The 12,866-nt window shown below is 49.8% G+C and overlaps 2 protein-coding genes and 1 pseudogene across 6 annotated transcripts in view; 1 reads left to right on the forward strand and 2 right to left on the reverse strand.

Annotated features, from left to right (window-relative positions):
- Positions 1-1,728: 1,728 nt before the first annotated feature.
- On the reverse strand, positions 1,729-3,353 carry LOC112585250. The gene is made up of 2 exons (XM_044942973.2): positions 2,122-3,353; positions 1,729-1,959 (listed from the first exon to the last, which is right to left on the reverse strand). Exons 1-2 carry the CDS (start codon positions 2,491-2,493, stop codon positions 1,729-1,731), a joined length of 603 nt encoding a protein of 200 aa, XP_044798908.1. The 5' UTR covers positions 2,494-3,353.
- The window catches only part of PIK3CD (phosphatidylinositol-4,5-bisphosphate 3-kinase catalytic subunit delta), a 61,257-nt gene continuing 50,343 nt past the window's right edge, over positions 1,953-12,866 (forward strand). For 4 of the 5 annotated variants that reach the window (XM_006076693.4, XM_006076697.4, XM_006076696.4 and 1 more), the window contains exon 1: positions 1,953-2,109. The gene's annotated coding sequence lies outside the window, so the exon portion shown is untranslated. Of the gene's footprint in view, positions 2,110-4,829; positions 4,995-12,866 lie in introns of those variants that run through there. The other variant, XM_006076694.4, reaches the window with a different exon arrangement.
- On the reverse strand, positions 9,235-9,354 carry LOC112585353 (annotated as a pseudogene).

The following is a 12,866-nucleotide window of genomic DNA, read 5'->3' on the forward strand; positions in this document are numbered from 1 at the left end:
GAAATAACAATGTGTGAAGTGCATCTGAATACTTGGCAGGCCTCTCGTCTTACATATTACAAAGCATGATTTGACTGGTTGTCAGCAAATACATAGGGCTTTCCTGAGGGCAGTTCAAGTAATAAAGAATCTGCCTGCAAAGCAGAAGAAGCAAGAGACACAGATTCAGTCCCTGGGTGGGGAAGATTCCCTGGAGAAGGGCATGGCAACCCACTCCTGTATTCTTGCCATGAAGAATCCCATGGACAGAGAAGCCTGGTGGGCTACAGTCCATGGGGTCGCAAAGAGTCAGATGTGACTGAAGCGACTTAGCATGCACTCACAGAAAATATATATTCAACGAAGAGTTCTTTTGGATGATGCAAAACCTTCCTCACCTGACTGTTTCTTACAACCAGCTCTGGAAATTATCGAGTAGTGTTTAAATTGCACACAGGCAAAATCAGGGTTGGGACAGGTGTTCGGAAACATCAGAACCTGCCATCAGATTTTTCTCTCTGAAATGTCCATTTCTCTTCTGGCTTTTGACAGCCCTGGAGTGGTCCTGGCCTGGTGTAGGAGTGAGGCTGTGAGCCTCATGTTTCATTGGGAAGATGTATACTCCTGGGAATAGACCCAGCATTCTCACCCATAGGGACCCGTGGTCTCTCCCGGCTCCTTCACAGGTATCCAGCCGAGAGACCAGAGCCTGCAGCCCAAATGCTAGAAAACGGAGATGACTCAGTAACCCACTCATCTTGCCCAAATTCTCTCCCATTTCCTGGCTGAGCACAGAACTGCCTGTCCTTCCAATGTTGTAGCCAGTGCTGGGCCCAAGCCGGCCCTGGGGGTGGCCAGGGGATCTCTTGGGTAGAAAGAATGCGTCTTCAAGCCTCAGTGTCTTCTTCTGTTCAAGGAAAGCAAACAGGTGCTTTCTTTCCCAGGCTGGGTTGGGGGTGGGGGTCCTTTAAGTCATTGGACAAAGAAATTGACTGGCTCATCACCCACCACGTGCTGGAAGGATCTGGAGCCACTGCAGTAATCTTGGGGGGCACTGACCCATGCTCTTGACCCATCCAAGCCCACAGGCCACGGCCCTCCAGGACTGAGCTCAGTGGGACTCCGAGCTCCAAGTCCCACCCCACTTACCCACCCCCTGCCAGTTCCCTGCACTTGGCCTTGGGGCCCCCCCACCGGGTGCCTCCAGCTTTCCTCCCTCCGGGGCTAAAATCCTTTGGTGTGTGCATGTGGAAGGTGTGGGGCTTTTATGAGCTCTTAGGACCTTGATTTGATCGTTTTCTTTATTAAATAAAAACTGTCGACTTAAAAAATTAGTCACAACATAAAAGTCAAGAGTTATGTTTTATTTGGTGGGAATTTTAAGACAGCAAGCCTGGGAGACAGCATCCCAAGTAACCCTGAGAGAACTGCTACTGATAAAGGGGGGGGGGGGTCGCGGAGGAGTGAAATTATATAGAAGTTTGCAACAAGGGGCAAGTAGTCTGAACATCAAAAGATTATTATTAATCATGAAAAAATAAATATCTCAAGTTAAGGAATTTAGCACTTTCTGTGTACGAAAAGATGCAAGAGCCTGGGCTTGAAGAAATCATTCCTTTCATATGCATCTCAGCTAGCGGAGCCAGAATCCTGCGTTTTTTCACATGCCCGCGCCCCGCCACCAATACCCCCAGCTCCTCAGAGCTGGTGTATGAGAGCTTCATCCTTCTTCCTGGGCGCCCTAGGGGCTCAGATATTCACATTTGGAGGGCCGGAATCGCCGATGGCTGTGACATCTTTGTGTGTTGACACGGCAGGAAACACTCCACTTCTGGATACAGATATAAACTTGTTTTGAAGAAGGGCAAGGTGTAGCTTCCAGAGGCACCTGGGCTGACGCCCCTCCAGCCCAAGACGGAGGGGGGGCAGGCGAGGCAGGCGGAGGGTTAGAAGAAGCGGCAGGAGGACCTGCTGTTTTTCCTGTTGCAAGTAAAAGGGAAACAAAGTGGGAAGTGGAGTGTGCGGGCTGTCAGCAGGCGGGGCGCCCCCACCGCGCCCCGCCTCCGTCCCTCGAGGCTCACTCGCGCCCAGCGCCGGAGCTCCCAGCGGCTGCCAGCTGAGCCCGGACGGGTAAGCGCTCACCTCCGGCTGAGTCTGGGAGGTGGGGGAGAGGACAGGGACCAGGGACTTCGGAGGACTTAGGGGGACCACGAAGAGACGGGGGACCGGCTTGTGGACGTCTCCCGGCGCGAAGAGCCGGTGCACCCGGGGCCGGTGCACCCGGGTCCTGTGCACCCGCCGGCGTCTAGCGAGCCGGGCGAGGGGGCGCCCCCCGGAACTTGGGCCAAGGTTGTGCGCGGGGTCGGGGCGGCCCCCGGAGCGTCCTCCGAGAGAGGGATGCACACAGCTCCCGTGCACGGGGACTGTACGCCCCCGGGGAGGTCCCGGGCCCGAGGCGGGGTAAGGGGTGCGCTCCCGCGGCAAGACAGCCTCGTATGCACCAGCCGAGCCCATGGAATGACAGCGGTTAGCCGCGTGCGCCCTGCCCCGGGGGCTGGCGAGCGGGACCCGGGGCGCCCGGGCTATGCCGTGGGGTGCAGGCTACGTTCTCTACGGCGGTTCTGCCTCCCCCCACCCCCGCCCCGAGCTCCCGTCGAGCCTTGGGGAGAGGGGTGCACACATCTCCCCTGCGCCCTGGCCCGGTGCACCCTCCCCAGCCCCGGAGAGCGGGACCCGTGGCTGGAGAGAGGCCAGGGAAGGCGTTGCCGGACGCTTGGACTTGCGGCGGGTCCTTCCCGCCGGCCCTGGCGGGGCTCGGGCCGCTGGTGCCGCTCACCGCGTGTTTACTGCAGCGGCGCGGCGAGACCAGCGCCGGATCGCGGCTGGGACCGGGTTACGGCGGCAAAACCGCCTTCAGCTTTGCATTTCCGGACTCTTTTTTTTCTTTCTTTCTTTCTTCTTTTTAATACTCTTACCCGTAATTCAGCCTGAATGAGGCTGCTGCTGCTGCCTTTTTTTTTTTTTTAATCGCGTTTCCTGTTTTTATTTAGGGTCCGTCCTGTGCACCCACTTCTCTGAGATCGAGGAGAGAGGGACGCGGGGAACTTTTTTGGGGACCGGGACGTGTGGGCGGGGGCACTGCTTTGCCGTCTGCGCCCTGAGCCCTGCTCCGGTGGAGAGATGGAGAGCCAGGAGAGGACTGATAGGAGGCGCTTCGGGAGGGGAAGCGAGTGGGGATGGGATTTCCGGGGTCGGAGTGGGGGACGCTGTGGGGCAGCCAGTGCCGGCGGCCCAAGTACCAGGTTCAAGCGCAGCACCCTTGGGATCTGCCCAGTTTGCTTATGGAGAGGTCTGGAGCCGTTGGATGATTGGGCAGCTTTCATTTCGTTCAGGTGTCCCCAGGAAGGAGGGCGCTGTGGGTCTCGAACCCCACTGGACCATCAAATGGGGCTTCTTTCCCCCGGGGCTCCTGCAGAAACCCCGACAGACGCCACCCCCAGAAATGTCCTGCAAGCACGGTCACGCGTGTGTGAGGTGTGTGCCCTGGGGCAGGGAGCAGCTTCCTTTCCCAGGAATCTCCCCGGGAAAGGTTCACTGCTCCAGAGGGACTTTGAAACCGAGAACTAATCCCACTGCTCACTTCCAGAGGGGCTGCACACCCACCGCTGGCGTGCCTGAGTGCCTCAGTGTTCTTCTCAAGTGAATGGTGCCATGGGGTTTTTTCCATGTATCTTCAGTTAACCAGGCTCAGCACAGTGAAAACTTGCTGACCCACACGTTTACAATTAGCTGATCCAGAATCCTGGTTCCTTTAGACGCCAAAGCATTTAGTCATCTGAACGTATGTCGCCTAACAGTTTGCTTGGTGTTCGGACCTGGGACGTGGGGTGTCCTTTCAGAGCCATAGAGTCTAAGGTACCCACCTGGATGCTCTCCTGTAAAACCCTGCTACCCTTACCCACCAGGTTTGAGGAACATGATAAGTGGGGGTGAAGATTCTTCTGATTTAGGAGGCTGCCAGCAAACACAAGGAGAGCAGAATAGAGCTTTCTCTTCTGTTCTCCCCAGAGCAGAAATCGCCAACCCCTTCACATTCCCATGTCCTGCTGTGGCTTAATGTCTTGATGGTGGGATTCTGTCCATTCTGGCTCAGGAGAGCTCTGACTAGCACATACTGAGGTTCATTCTCTTCTGGTGCTTTCAGCAAAGTAGTGGAAAACACCCGGGGTGTGGGGGTGGGGTGGGAGGATGAGTATACTCTTAAAATCTAGTTGGCAGTTGCCAGCTCTAAAGACAAGCCAAGCTTACTTCCCCTCACCTCTCCACCCACCTTTAGAAACAACACTGTCAATACAGATGTTTCTGGAATTAGGGCAACTGCCCCAGAGGTCCTTCTGGCCACACTGATGTCCCTTTCTGGCGGGACAAGCTGCATTTTTGCTGCTTTGGTCCTTGCCCAGGAAGGACGGGTAAAGTACACCTTTGAATGATGCTTGGGGCTCCGTTCTTTCTCTTGCTTTATTACGGATCCCCCCGGGGGCCAAGGCTAAAAACAAGGCAGGCTGGCAGGGAGAGTACCAGCCCCCGGGGGTGCTTACAAGGCAAGACAATCCATAAGTAGAAACCAGCCTCAGACCTGGTTAGCTTTGCTTTTGTGCCTATGTCAAGGGAGATTGTGGGGTGGGGGGAGAATGGGGGAGTATGAGGGGTCAGTTCCTGCTTCACCTTGTTTTCCTTTAATTGCACAGTTAAAGGGAGAAGTGAATGTGCAACTTATGAAGCAATTCCCCTTTGGTTAGCTTATTTTTCAAAACCATTTTTTTTAGAGAGCACCTCCCTCCCTCCAGCTGCTTCTGTGGGTCTGACGGTGGGGCTTGGGGCCCCACCAAGTGTTTCCTTACCGTGGGACCTCAGAAGAGCTCTTTCCGCCACTCTCCAGAGGACAAACACTTTTCCCAGCCAAGCGGTTGGAGGGGCAGGACTGGAGGGCAAGGCTCCCAGGAGGGTCAAGGAAGGTCAGTGCCCCGCTGCCCCCGGGTCAGAGTCAAGACGCGTGTGGTAATTAGCCGCCAGCCCGTGGAGGGTGGTGGGAGCCTGACTGATTTGGGAGAAAGGAAAACATCTTCATTTTGGGGCCACTGCTGGTGTTTCATAAATGACAAAGGTTGCAAAACTCCTCCTCTCTCCCTGCAGTTAATGCTAAAACTGAATTTTCTTCAACTTGGTTGGTGGAAATCCCCTGCAATCATATCAGAAATACTGCCAGTTTCAAGGTGGGGGAAAAAAACAATTAAAGAAACTGGGGAGCCTCTCTCTTCACTCTTTTCCTTGCAGACAAATACTGACTTGCTTTGGGTCATTACAAAATCTGGCTCCCTCTCCCTTCCCTGGAGGCCAGCACAGCCCCTGGGGCCTGAGGTTGGTGCTGCACTGGTGTGGCTTGTAGAAGTCTCCACTCCTCCCCATCAGAGGTGGTGATCTGACCCCCCTCAGAGAAGGGCTCTTGGGGCTTCTCCTGGAAATGGGTGTTTTCCAAGGCTGCTTACTTTCTGAGCCGAGAGGGAGAGTCCTCAGAGTGATGGGTGTGTCTGTTCCTAAAGTGGTATTTCAGTTCACTGTGTTTCACTCACTTTGGGGGAAATTGCTTTTTCCACTTAGAGGAAATGCCAGGAACGTGACAGTAAGTGGGGATGGGGGGATGGGTGAGGGGAGAGCTGCAGAAAGGGAGTGAGCTGCTTGAACTGGATTTTACTGTCTTGGAGGGATGCCGTATTCGTTTCCCGTGGCTGTCAATAACAAATTCTTACAGTTTTTGTGGCCCAAAACAACACAAATGTATTCCCTCACAGTTCTGGACCCAAAAGTTCAAAATCAAGGTGTCTGTATGGCCTCCCTCTCTCCAGGGACCCCCCTGCCTCTTCCAGCTTCTGAGGGCTCCAGCTGTTTTTGGCTTGTGGCAGCATCATCTGATCTCTGCCCCTGTGTTCACACGGCTCCTCCTCTCTGTCTTGTCTTCTCCTCTTGTGTCTCTTAGAGGGACAGCTGTCATTGGATTTGGGGGTCCACCTGAACGGTCCAGGATGAATTCATCTCAGGGTCCTTAATTACATCAGCAAAGACCCTTTCTACACAAAGTTAATTTTCCAAATAATTCATGGGTTCTGGGGATGAAGGCAGACATATCTTTAGAGGACACCATTCAGCCAACTGCAGAAGGATGGGAGTGTGTTTCTTTGGTATTTTCTGGGGAAGGTTTGAGCACAGTCATCTTTGCAGGGAATGGAACGCTCCCTACGTCTGGGCCCTGTACTTCCCTGTGAGTGACATCAGGCAAGGATTTCGGAGTCACTAGAGGTCCCGTAGCCACCAGCCTTCCTTCCGCCCTCCTGCTGCCCTCTGCCCAGCTTTGTGAACTGGCAGCCGCCTTAGAAGTTAGCTCTGCTGTGAGTAGCACCCTCCACAATCAGGGTCCCAAAGGCAGAAAAGAAAATTCCTGGAATTCAAAGGAACTACCAAGAGACCAGGCTCTTCACCTGCAGGGAATTGTTTCAGCCCCTCTTAGTCTTCTCTGGTCCTACCTGACCTAGGACAGCGCTTTCTCAGCTCAGGGCTCCCCACCTCTGTCTGGGGACACACAACCCTTCCCATTTTGGAGTTTCCTCTCTTGAGCAGTTGTTGGACTGGCTCAGTTTTGTTGCTATGTCCCTATGTCCTCCTCCTGAGCGGCCACTATTGTGAGATGGGGCGGGATGGCGCTGGTGGTGTGGGAAGGGATTTGGGGAGCCCCACCCCTATTACTGAAGCTTGTAGGGATGGAAGCTCTCTGGAGGGGCAGGGCTCTTATTCCACCTCCCCATCTAGAATTGCAGAGGGGCATTGCCTTTTTTTCTGTTGGTTGTGAAATCTTGGAGACATGCTGTCTTCTCAATGGGGAAGCAGGTTCATAGCTGTGATACTGAAACTTTAAGTCCTTTATACATAGGCGGGGTGGGGTGCAGAGGTGATGGAGGAATTGCCATATGGAAGAAAAAGTACGTCTTTGGAGTCAACCAGACTTGATTTTAATCCCAATCACTTAAAAAAAAATTTTTTTTTATGTGGACCATTTTTAAAGCCATTTTTTGAATCTGTTACAGTGTTGCTTCTGTTTTATGTTTTGGTTTTTGGACCTAGAAGCATGTGGGATCTTAAGTCCACTACCAAGGATCGAACGCATACCCCCTGCGTTGGAAGGCAAAGTCCCAACCCCTGGACCGCCAGGGAAATCCTTCCCAACCACTAGGCAAGTCACAGAACCCTCGCAAGCCTCAGAGTCCCCAGTTTTAACAACTGGAATAGCAATTTTATAGCCAGTCTTGAGCATTTCATATAGTCATGTGTAAAGTGCCAGGCACACTTTTATGTCTGTAAAAGAGCTGAGGTGTACAGGGTGTGTAGAACGTCTTGTGGGATTTTAGTTCCATGACCAGGGATGGAACCTGGGCCCTAAGAAGTGAAAGTGTGGAGTCCTAACCACTGGACCACCAGGGAATTCCCACGTTTCCATTTTTAATGTGCATTTTTAATTGTGACCAGTGTGCTGTGTGCTTAGTCTCTGTTGTGCTCGATTCTTTGCAACCCCATGGGCTGTAGCCTGCCAGGCTCCTTTATCCATGTGGATTCTCCAGCAAGGATACTGGAGTGGGTTGCCTTGCCCTCCTCCAGGGGATCTTCCCAACCCAGGGATCGAACCCTGCATTAGGCATATGCTTTTTTACTTTAATTTTTATGTTTTAATTGTGGTAAAATATATGTAAAATTTACCATTTAGATCATTTTTTCAAGTGTATTTCATTCTGTGGCACTTAGTACATTCACATCATCATCAACTATCACTGCTGTCCATCTCCAGAATTTTTTTGTTTTGCAAAATTGGAACTCTTTACCCATTAAACCCTAATGCTCTGCATGGCTCTCCCCACCTCAGCCCCTGGCAACCACCACTCAGCTTTCTGTCTCGGAATTTGACTACTCTTGGTACCTGATACAGATGGAATCGCACAGTATTTGTCCTTTTGTGACTGGCTCGTTTCACTCAGCATCATGACCTCTGGATTCATCTGTGTTCAGCATGTGTCAGAAGCCCCCCCACCTTTTAAGGACTGAATAATATTCTATTGTATGGATGGACCGCAGTTTGCTTATCCAGTCATCTGTCGATGGACACTTGGTTACTTCCACTTTGGGGCTATTGTGAATAATGCTGCTATGAATGTGGATGTTCATAGATATCTGTTTGGGTCCTTGCTTTGAATTCTTTTGCCTATATACCCAGAAGCGTAATTGCTGGGTCATATGATAATTCTATACTTAATCGTGTGAGGGGCAAATCATGTGCTTTTGTAATTTGCTTTTTTCACTTAACAGGGGCACGTTAGCATTCCCCATCACTTCATCACCTGGTTATCCTTTTATTGGCAGGATAAATGTCCTAGTGCAGGGACACCATTACTTTCTCCGGCATCCTCCACTGTGGGACATTTATCTTGCTTCCAGGCACACACACACACACACCACTTTTGAAGCACTGTAACAGATATTTTCAGGCATCTGAATTTTCCCGTATTCAAGAATTATCATCAAAGGTATTGACAATTTTTATGGCTCGTGGAGCTAAATATTTTTCCAGGAAATATTGAATGAGTTTATCCCAGTGATATAGAACAGTTTCATGATGGCATTTAATAATATTGGTAAAAAATGTTTTACTAATTGGCTTAAAACGTAGTCATCTTAAAATTTTTTTGGTTTTATTTATTTATTTTGCTAATGAGGCTAAATAGCTTTCTTTTTGGTTGTTAGCTGTAGGTATAGCATGAGGTTTGCTGCAGTATAACATAGCAATTAAACCCTTGACCTCTAGAATTGGATGGAACTCTGGAATTTAAACTGTAGTTTCCCTACATTCCTGCTGTGTGACCTTGATATTTCTTACCTTCTGTGATCCTCGGTTTCCTCTTCTGTTAAGTGAAGCTAATGGGACCTGTTCCTAGTGTTGTCTTGAGGATTAAATGAGATAAACTAGAAAATGAACATCGCATATCATATAGTTGATACTCAGCCCACCAGGCTATTCTGTCCAAGGAATTCTCCAGGCAAGAATACTAGAGTGGGTTGCCATTCCCTTCTCCAGGGGATCTTCCCCACCCAGGGATCAAACCTCGTCTTCCATATTGCAGGCAGATTCTTTACCGTCTGAGCCACCAGGGAAGCCCAAGCCTACAGCACCTGATATTCCCAGGCAATCTCCCATCCCAAGTACTAATCAGGCCCAATCCTGCTTAGCTTCTGAAATCAGACAAGATCAGGTGCATTTAGGGTGGTATGGCCATAGGAATGGGCTTCTCAGGTGGTGCAAGTGGTAAAGAGCCCAGCTGCCAATGCAGGAGAGGTAAGAGCTGTGGGTTTGATCCCTGGGTTGGGAAGATCCCCTGGGGAAGGGCAAGGCAACCCACTCCACTACTATTATTATCATTATTTTATTTAACAAGTCTCCATTTACCCTCAAGATTAATCTTGTTACTACAGGGAGAGATGGTTTATGCTTAAGCCAAAGGGATTTGGGTTAAGCATGGGGATCCATTTTTCTGCTATAAAGGTAGACGATCAGCCCTTCTGTCAAAATGGACCTAGTCCCCAGCTGTCTGCCTGGATCTGGGTGTGAGTCTCCCTGGGGCACATGCATGAACCGATGCTTGCTGAGAGGTATGGCGGGACGGAGGCGCTGCAGGACCCTGTGCTCTGGGGTCCCATCACCCCTGCAGCATGGAAATGAGGGTAAAGACTTACGAATGGTGGAGTCCAGAATTCATCTTGGTGATCGTTTCTGTCCACATCCAGTTGCTCCTTCGTGCGGTTTGGTCCCACAGGCGCAGGACCCTGGGGTAGCACCAGTGTGGGTTGCTGACCATGAAGCAGCCTTTTGCAGCCCCTTAGAGTAAAAAGTAAAGCTTCCTTAGGGGCTCAGTGGTAAAGAATCCTGCCAATGTAGGAGACGCAAGAGACCTGAGTTTGATCCCTGGGTGGGGAAGATCCCCTGGAGTAGGAAATGGCAACCCATTTCAGTATTTTTGCCTGGAAAATTCCATGGACAGAGGAACCTAGTGGGCTATAGCCCACGGGGTCACAAAGAATCGGACACAACTGAGCACAGCAGAGTGAAATGGCGTCCAAGCTCCTCTCAAGCGCGTGTCAGGTAGCCTCAGGTGAGGGTCGTCCATCCCACACACAGTTGGTTTAAGCATGCATTTTCCTCTTTGCTGCCAATCTGTGTCTGAGGAGGATATCAATAAAACCAGGGTCTTGATCTCAAACAGCTTCATGAGAAATTTCTTCTAGTGGAAAAACCACCAAAAACCCCCCCAACTTTCCCTCTCACCTGTCCCTCTTAAAAAACGCCATTGAAAAACCTTTCTCATGTTCAGAGCCAATGAAAAGATGAGCAAAACCACACGCTTGTTTCTGATGGTTCATGGGTCCAAAAGCCAGCTCACTGGGTTATGAATCTTTTTTCCCTATTGTGTGGTGTGACGAATATTTGAATAAATATTCACCTACTGTCACTGGGAAACCAGTGCTCTATTTTTAATTAAGTGCACCCTGTGTCTTATATGAGGGAGCTTCATAAGATGTGTGAGGCTTAGTATTTCCAGTGGGAGGCACAGTGTTTGATAATGAGTAAAGAGAAAGTCTAATGTTCATGTCAAAAGCAAGAGTTTAGGAACTAGAGGGAAGTTGAGATCTTGGCTTTGATCCTAAATGCTTAGTGACCTTGACCTCTCTGAGCCTCCGGATTTTCATCTGAAAATTGACATAACCATATCTCTTTTATTGGATTGTCGTGAGGATTAGAAATAAGGAAAACTTGTATTAGTTTGGAATGGGCACTTCAAAAGTTGCTGTGTTTGCCACTGGATGAATGAATCTTTGCAGCCCACACTGTAGGACTGAATGGATTTTAAATGACAGGTATCTTTGTCATAAGTTGTTGAGGTTTGCTTTTGTGCTAAGGTTTATTCAACCACTATCCTTTTTTCTTTTTTTTTTTTTTCACTTTTTGGCTATGCTGCTTGGCATATGGGAACTTAGTTCCCTAACCAGGGTTCAACTCTCGCCCCCTGCATTGAAAACAGTGTGAAATCTTAACAACTGGACCACCAGGAAAGTCCCCAATCACTATCTTATTTGATTCTCCCACAATGATCCGTTTGGAATGCACAGGGTACGTGTCAGTAAATACCCCTATTTTACAGATAAGGGTTGGAATCGTTTTGCCCTCTGTTATCAGCCTGTTCCTCTCAGATGTGCCAAAGCCAGGAGGTTCTTTTTTTTTTTTTTCAGCTTTTTCTAACTGTTCAAGGTCTGGAGGAGCTCGGAGGACAGAGGCTGAGAGGGTGGAGGTGAGGCTTCTAGTGAGGTCTGCCATCAGGTGATCTTGGCCCCATCACCTGCAAGCTGCAGCAGTGAGATGGGGGTGCCCAAGCGGGCAGGCTGCTCTGAAGGCAGCCATCCCAGGACAGCTTTCTGCTGCAGGTTTGTGGGAAAGTGGTTGGGAGATGGCTAGGCAGCTGGCCATGACCTTTACCCTCATGGACCTTGCTTCTCCAACTTTCCCACCCACTCCTCCCACCAGAGAGATGGGATTGTGACCCTAGCCTGCTGCAGCCCACCCCAACCATGACCTTGCTTTGAAGCTTCAAGTTTTATTTTTAATCCTAACAATAATTTTACATTCTATTCCTCGATAATCCATGTTTATTTTGCTATTCCCCCTTACTTTTGAGTCAGATGGATGCTCTGGGAAGATGTTTATGTTCTTGCTGTGGCTTCCGTTATTCCCACCCCAATGTCTCCAACTACAGTTTGAAAAACAGATTAAGGCAAATAGTGATTAGATTAGATGCAACTGTGATGAGATACCTAGCTTCTTAGGAGCACTTTAAAAAAAATTATTACTTTATTTGGCTTCACTGGGTCTTACTTGCAGCATGCAGGATATAGTTTCCTGACCAGGGATCAAACCCAGGCCCCCTGCATTGGGAGTGCAGAGTCTTAGCCACTGGACCACCAGGGAGGTCCCATAGGAGCCCTGTTATCCTATGTGATTCATTGACTGATTAACTGAAACTTCAGTTTAGGTAGATAATTATGAAAATGCTGCATCTCAAATCTAAGCATCTTAACTTAAAACATATCCCCGCGTACTGATGTGGGACTTCCCTGGCTGTTCAGTGGTTAAGACCCCAAGCTCCAGATGCCAGAGAATCTGGTCAGAGAACTAAGATCCCCCTTGTCATGCAGCATGCCATCCTCCACCCGCAAAAAAGTACATAGATGTACTGATGTGAGGCCAAGAGCTTTTGTTTGATTGGTTCGTCATTCTTAAGTAAGGCATAGAATCCTTTGTCAATTCTCATTCTTCTCCCCTACCTTTTACAGTTGCTTTGCTCAGTCTCATTCAATGGAAACTTTGTTTTAGTGACTTGTCTTTACTGTTTTCTAAAGCACTCAATTCCATTTTCATGGAAACAGCTCTTTCTGGTCACACCCATATTTCATCCACTTATCCGCTGACCACACTGTGTAATTACAAAGGTGAACAGCTGTCATGGGTGTGCTTAGGCACAAGAACAGCTAAGTCTTTCAGAGACCAAAACCTGCAGCCTGGTATCCTGAGTGGTCAGCACGATGAGACCATCAGTCAAAGTGTCTTGAAGAGGGAATGGTGAGCACAATTCCCCCAATTCTGCTACAGAGAGGTCGAGGGGCGGGAGAGATGGGGGAAGGCGGCAGAATCACAGAGCCTGGTTGAGAGGCGGAGTTTGACCTAGAACTCCCTTCTCAAAGAC

The sequence above is a fragment of the Bubalus bubalis genome, chromosome 5, assembly GCF_019923935.1.
Source record: "Bubalus bubalis isolate 160015118507 breed Murrah chromosome 5, NDDB_SH_1, whole genome shotgun sequence".
NCBI lineage: Eukaryota > Metazoa > Chordata > Mammalia > Artiodactyla > Bovidae > Bubalus > Bubalus bubalis.

Coding starts and splice junctions, on each gene's coding strand:
- LOC112585250 (XM_044942973.2), bottom strand. CDS start 2,493: ATGGGCTCGGCTGGTGCATACGAGGCTGTCTTGCCGCGGGAGCGCACC. Junction 1,960..2,121: donor CCTCCCAGACTCAGCCGGAG/GTGAGCGCTTAC, acceptor TACTTGCAACAG/GAAAAACAGCAGGTCCTCCT.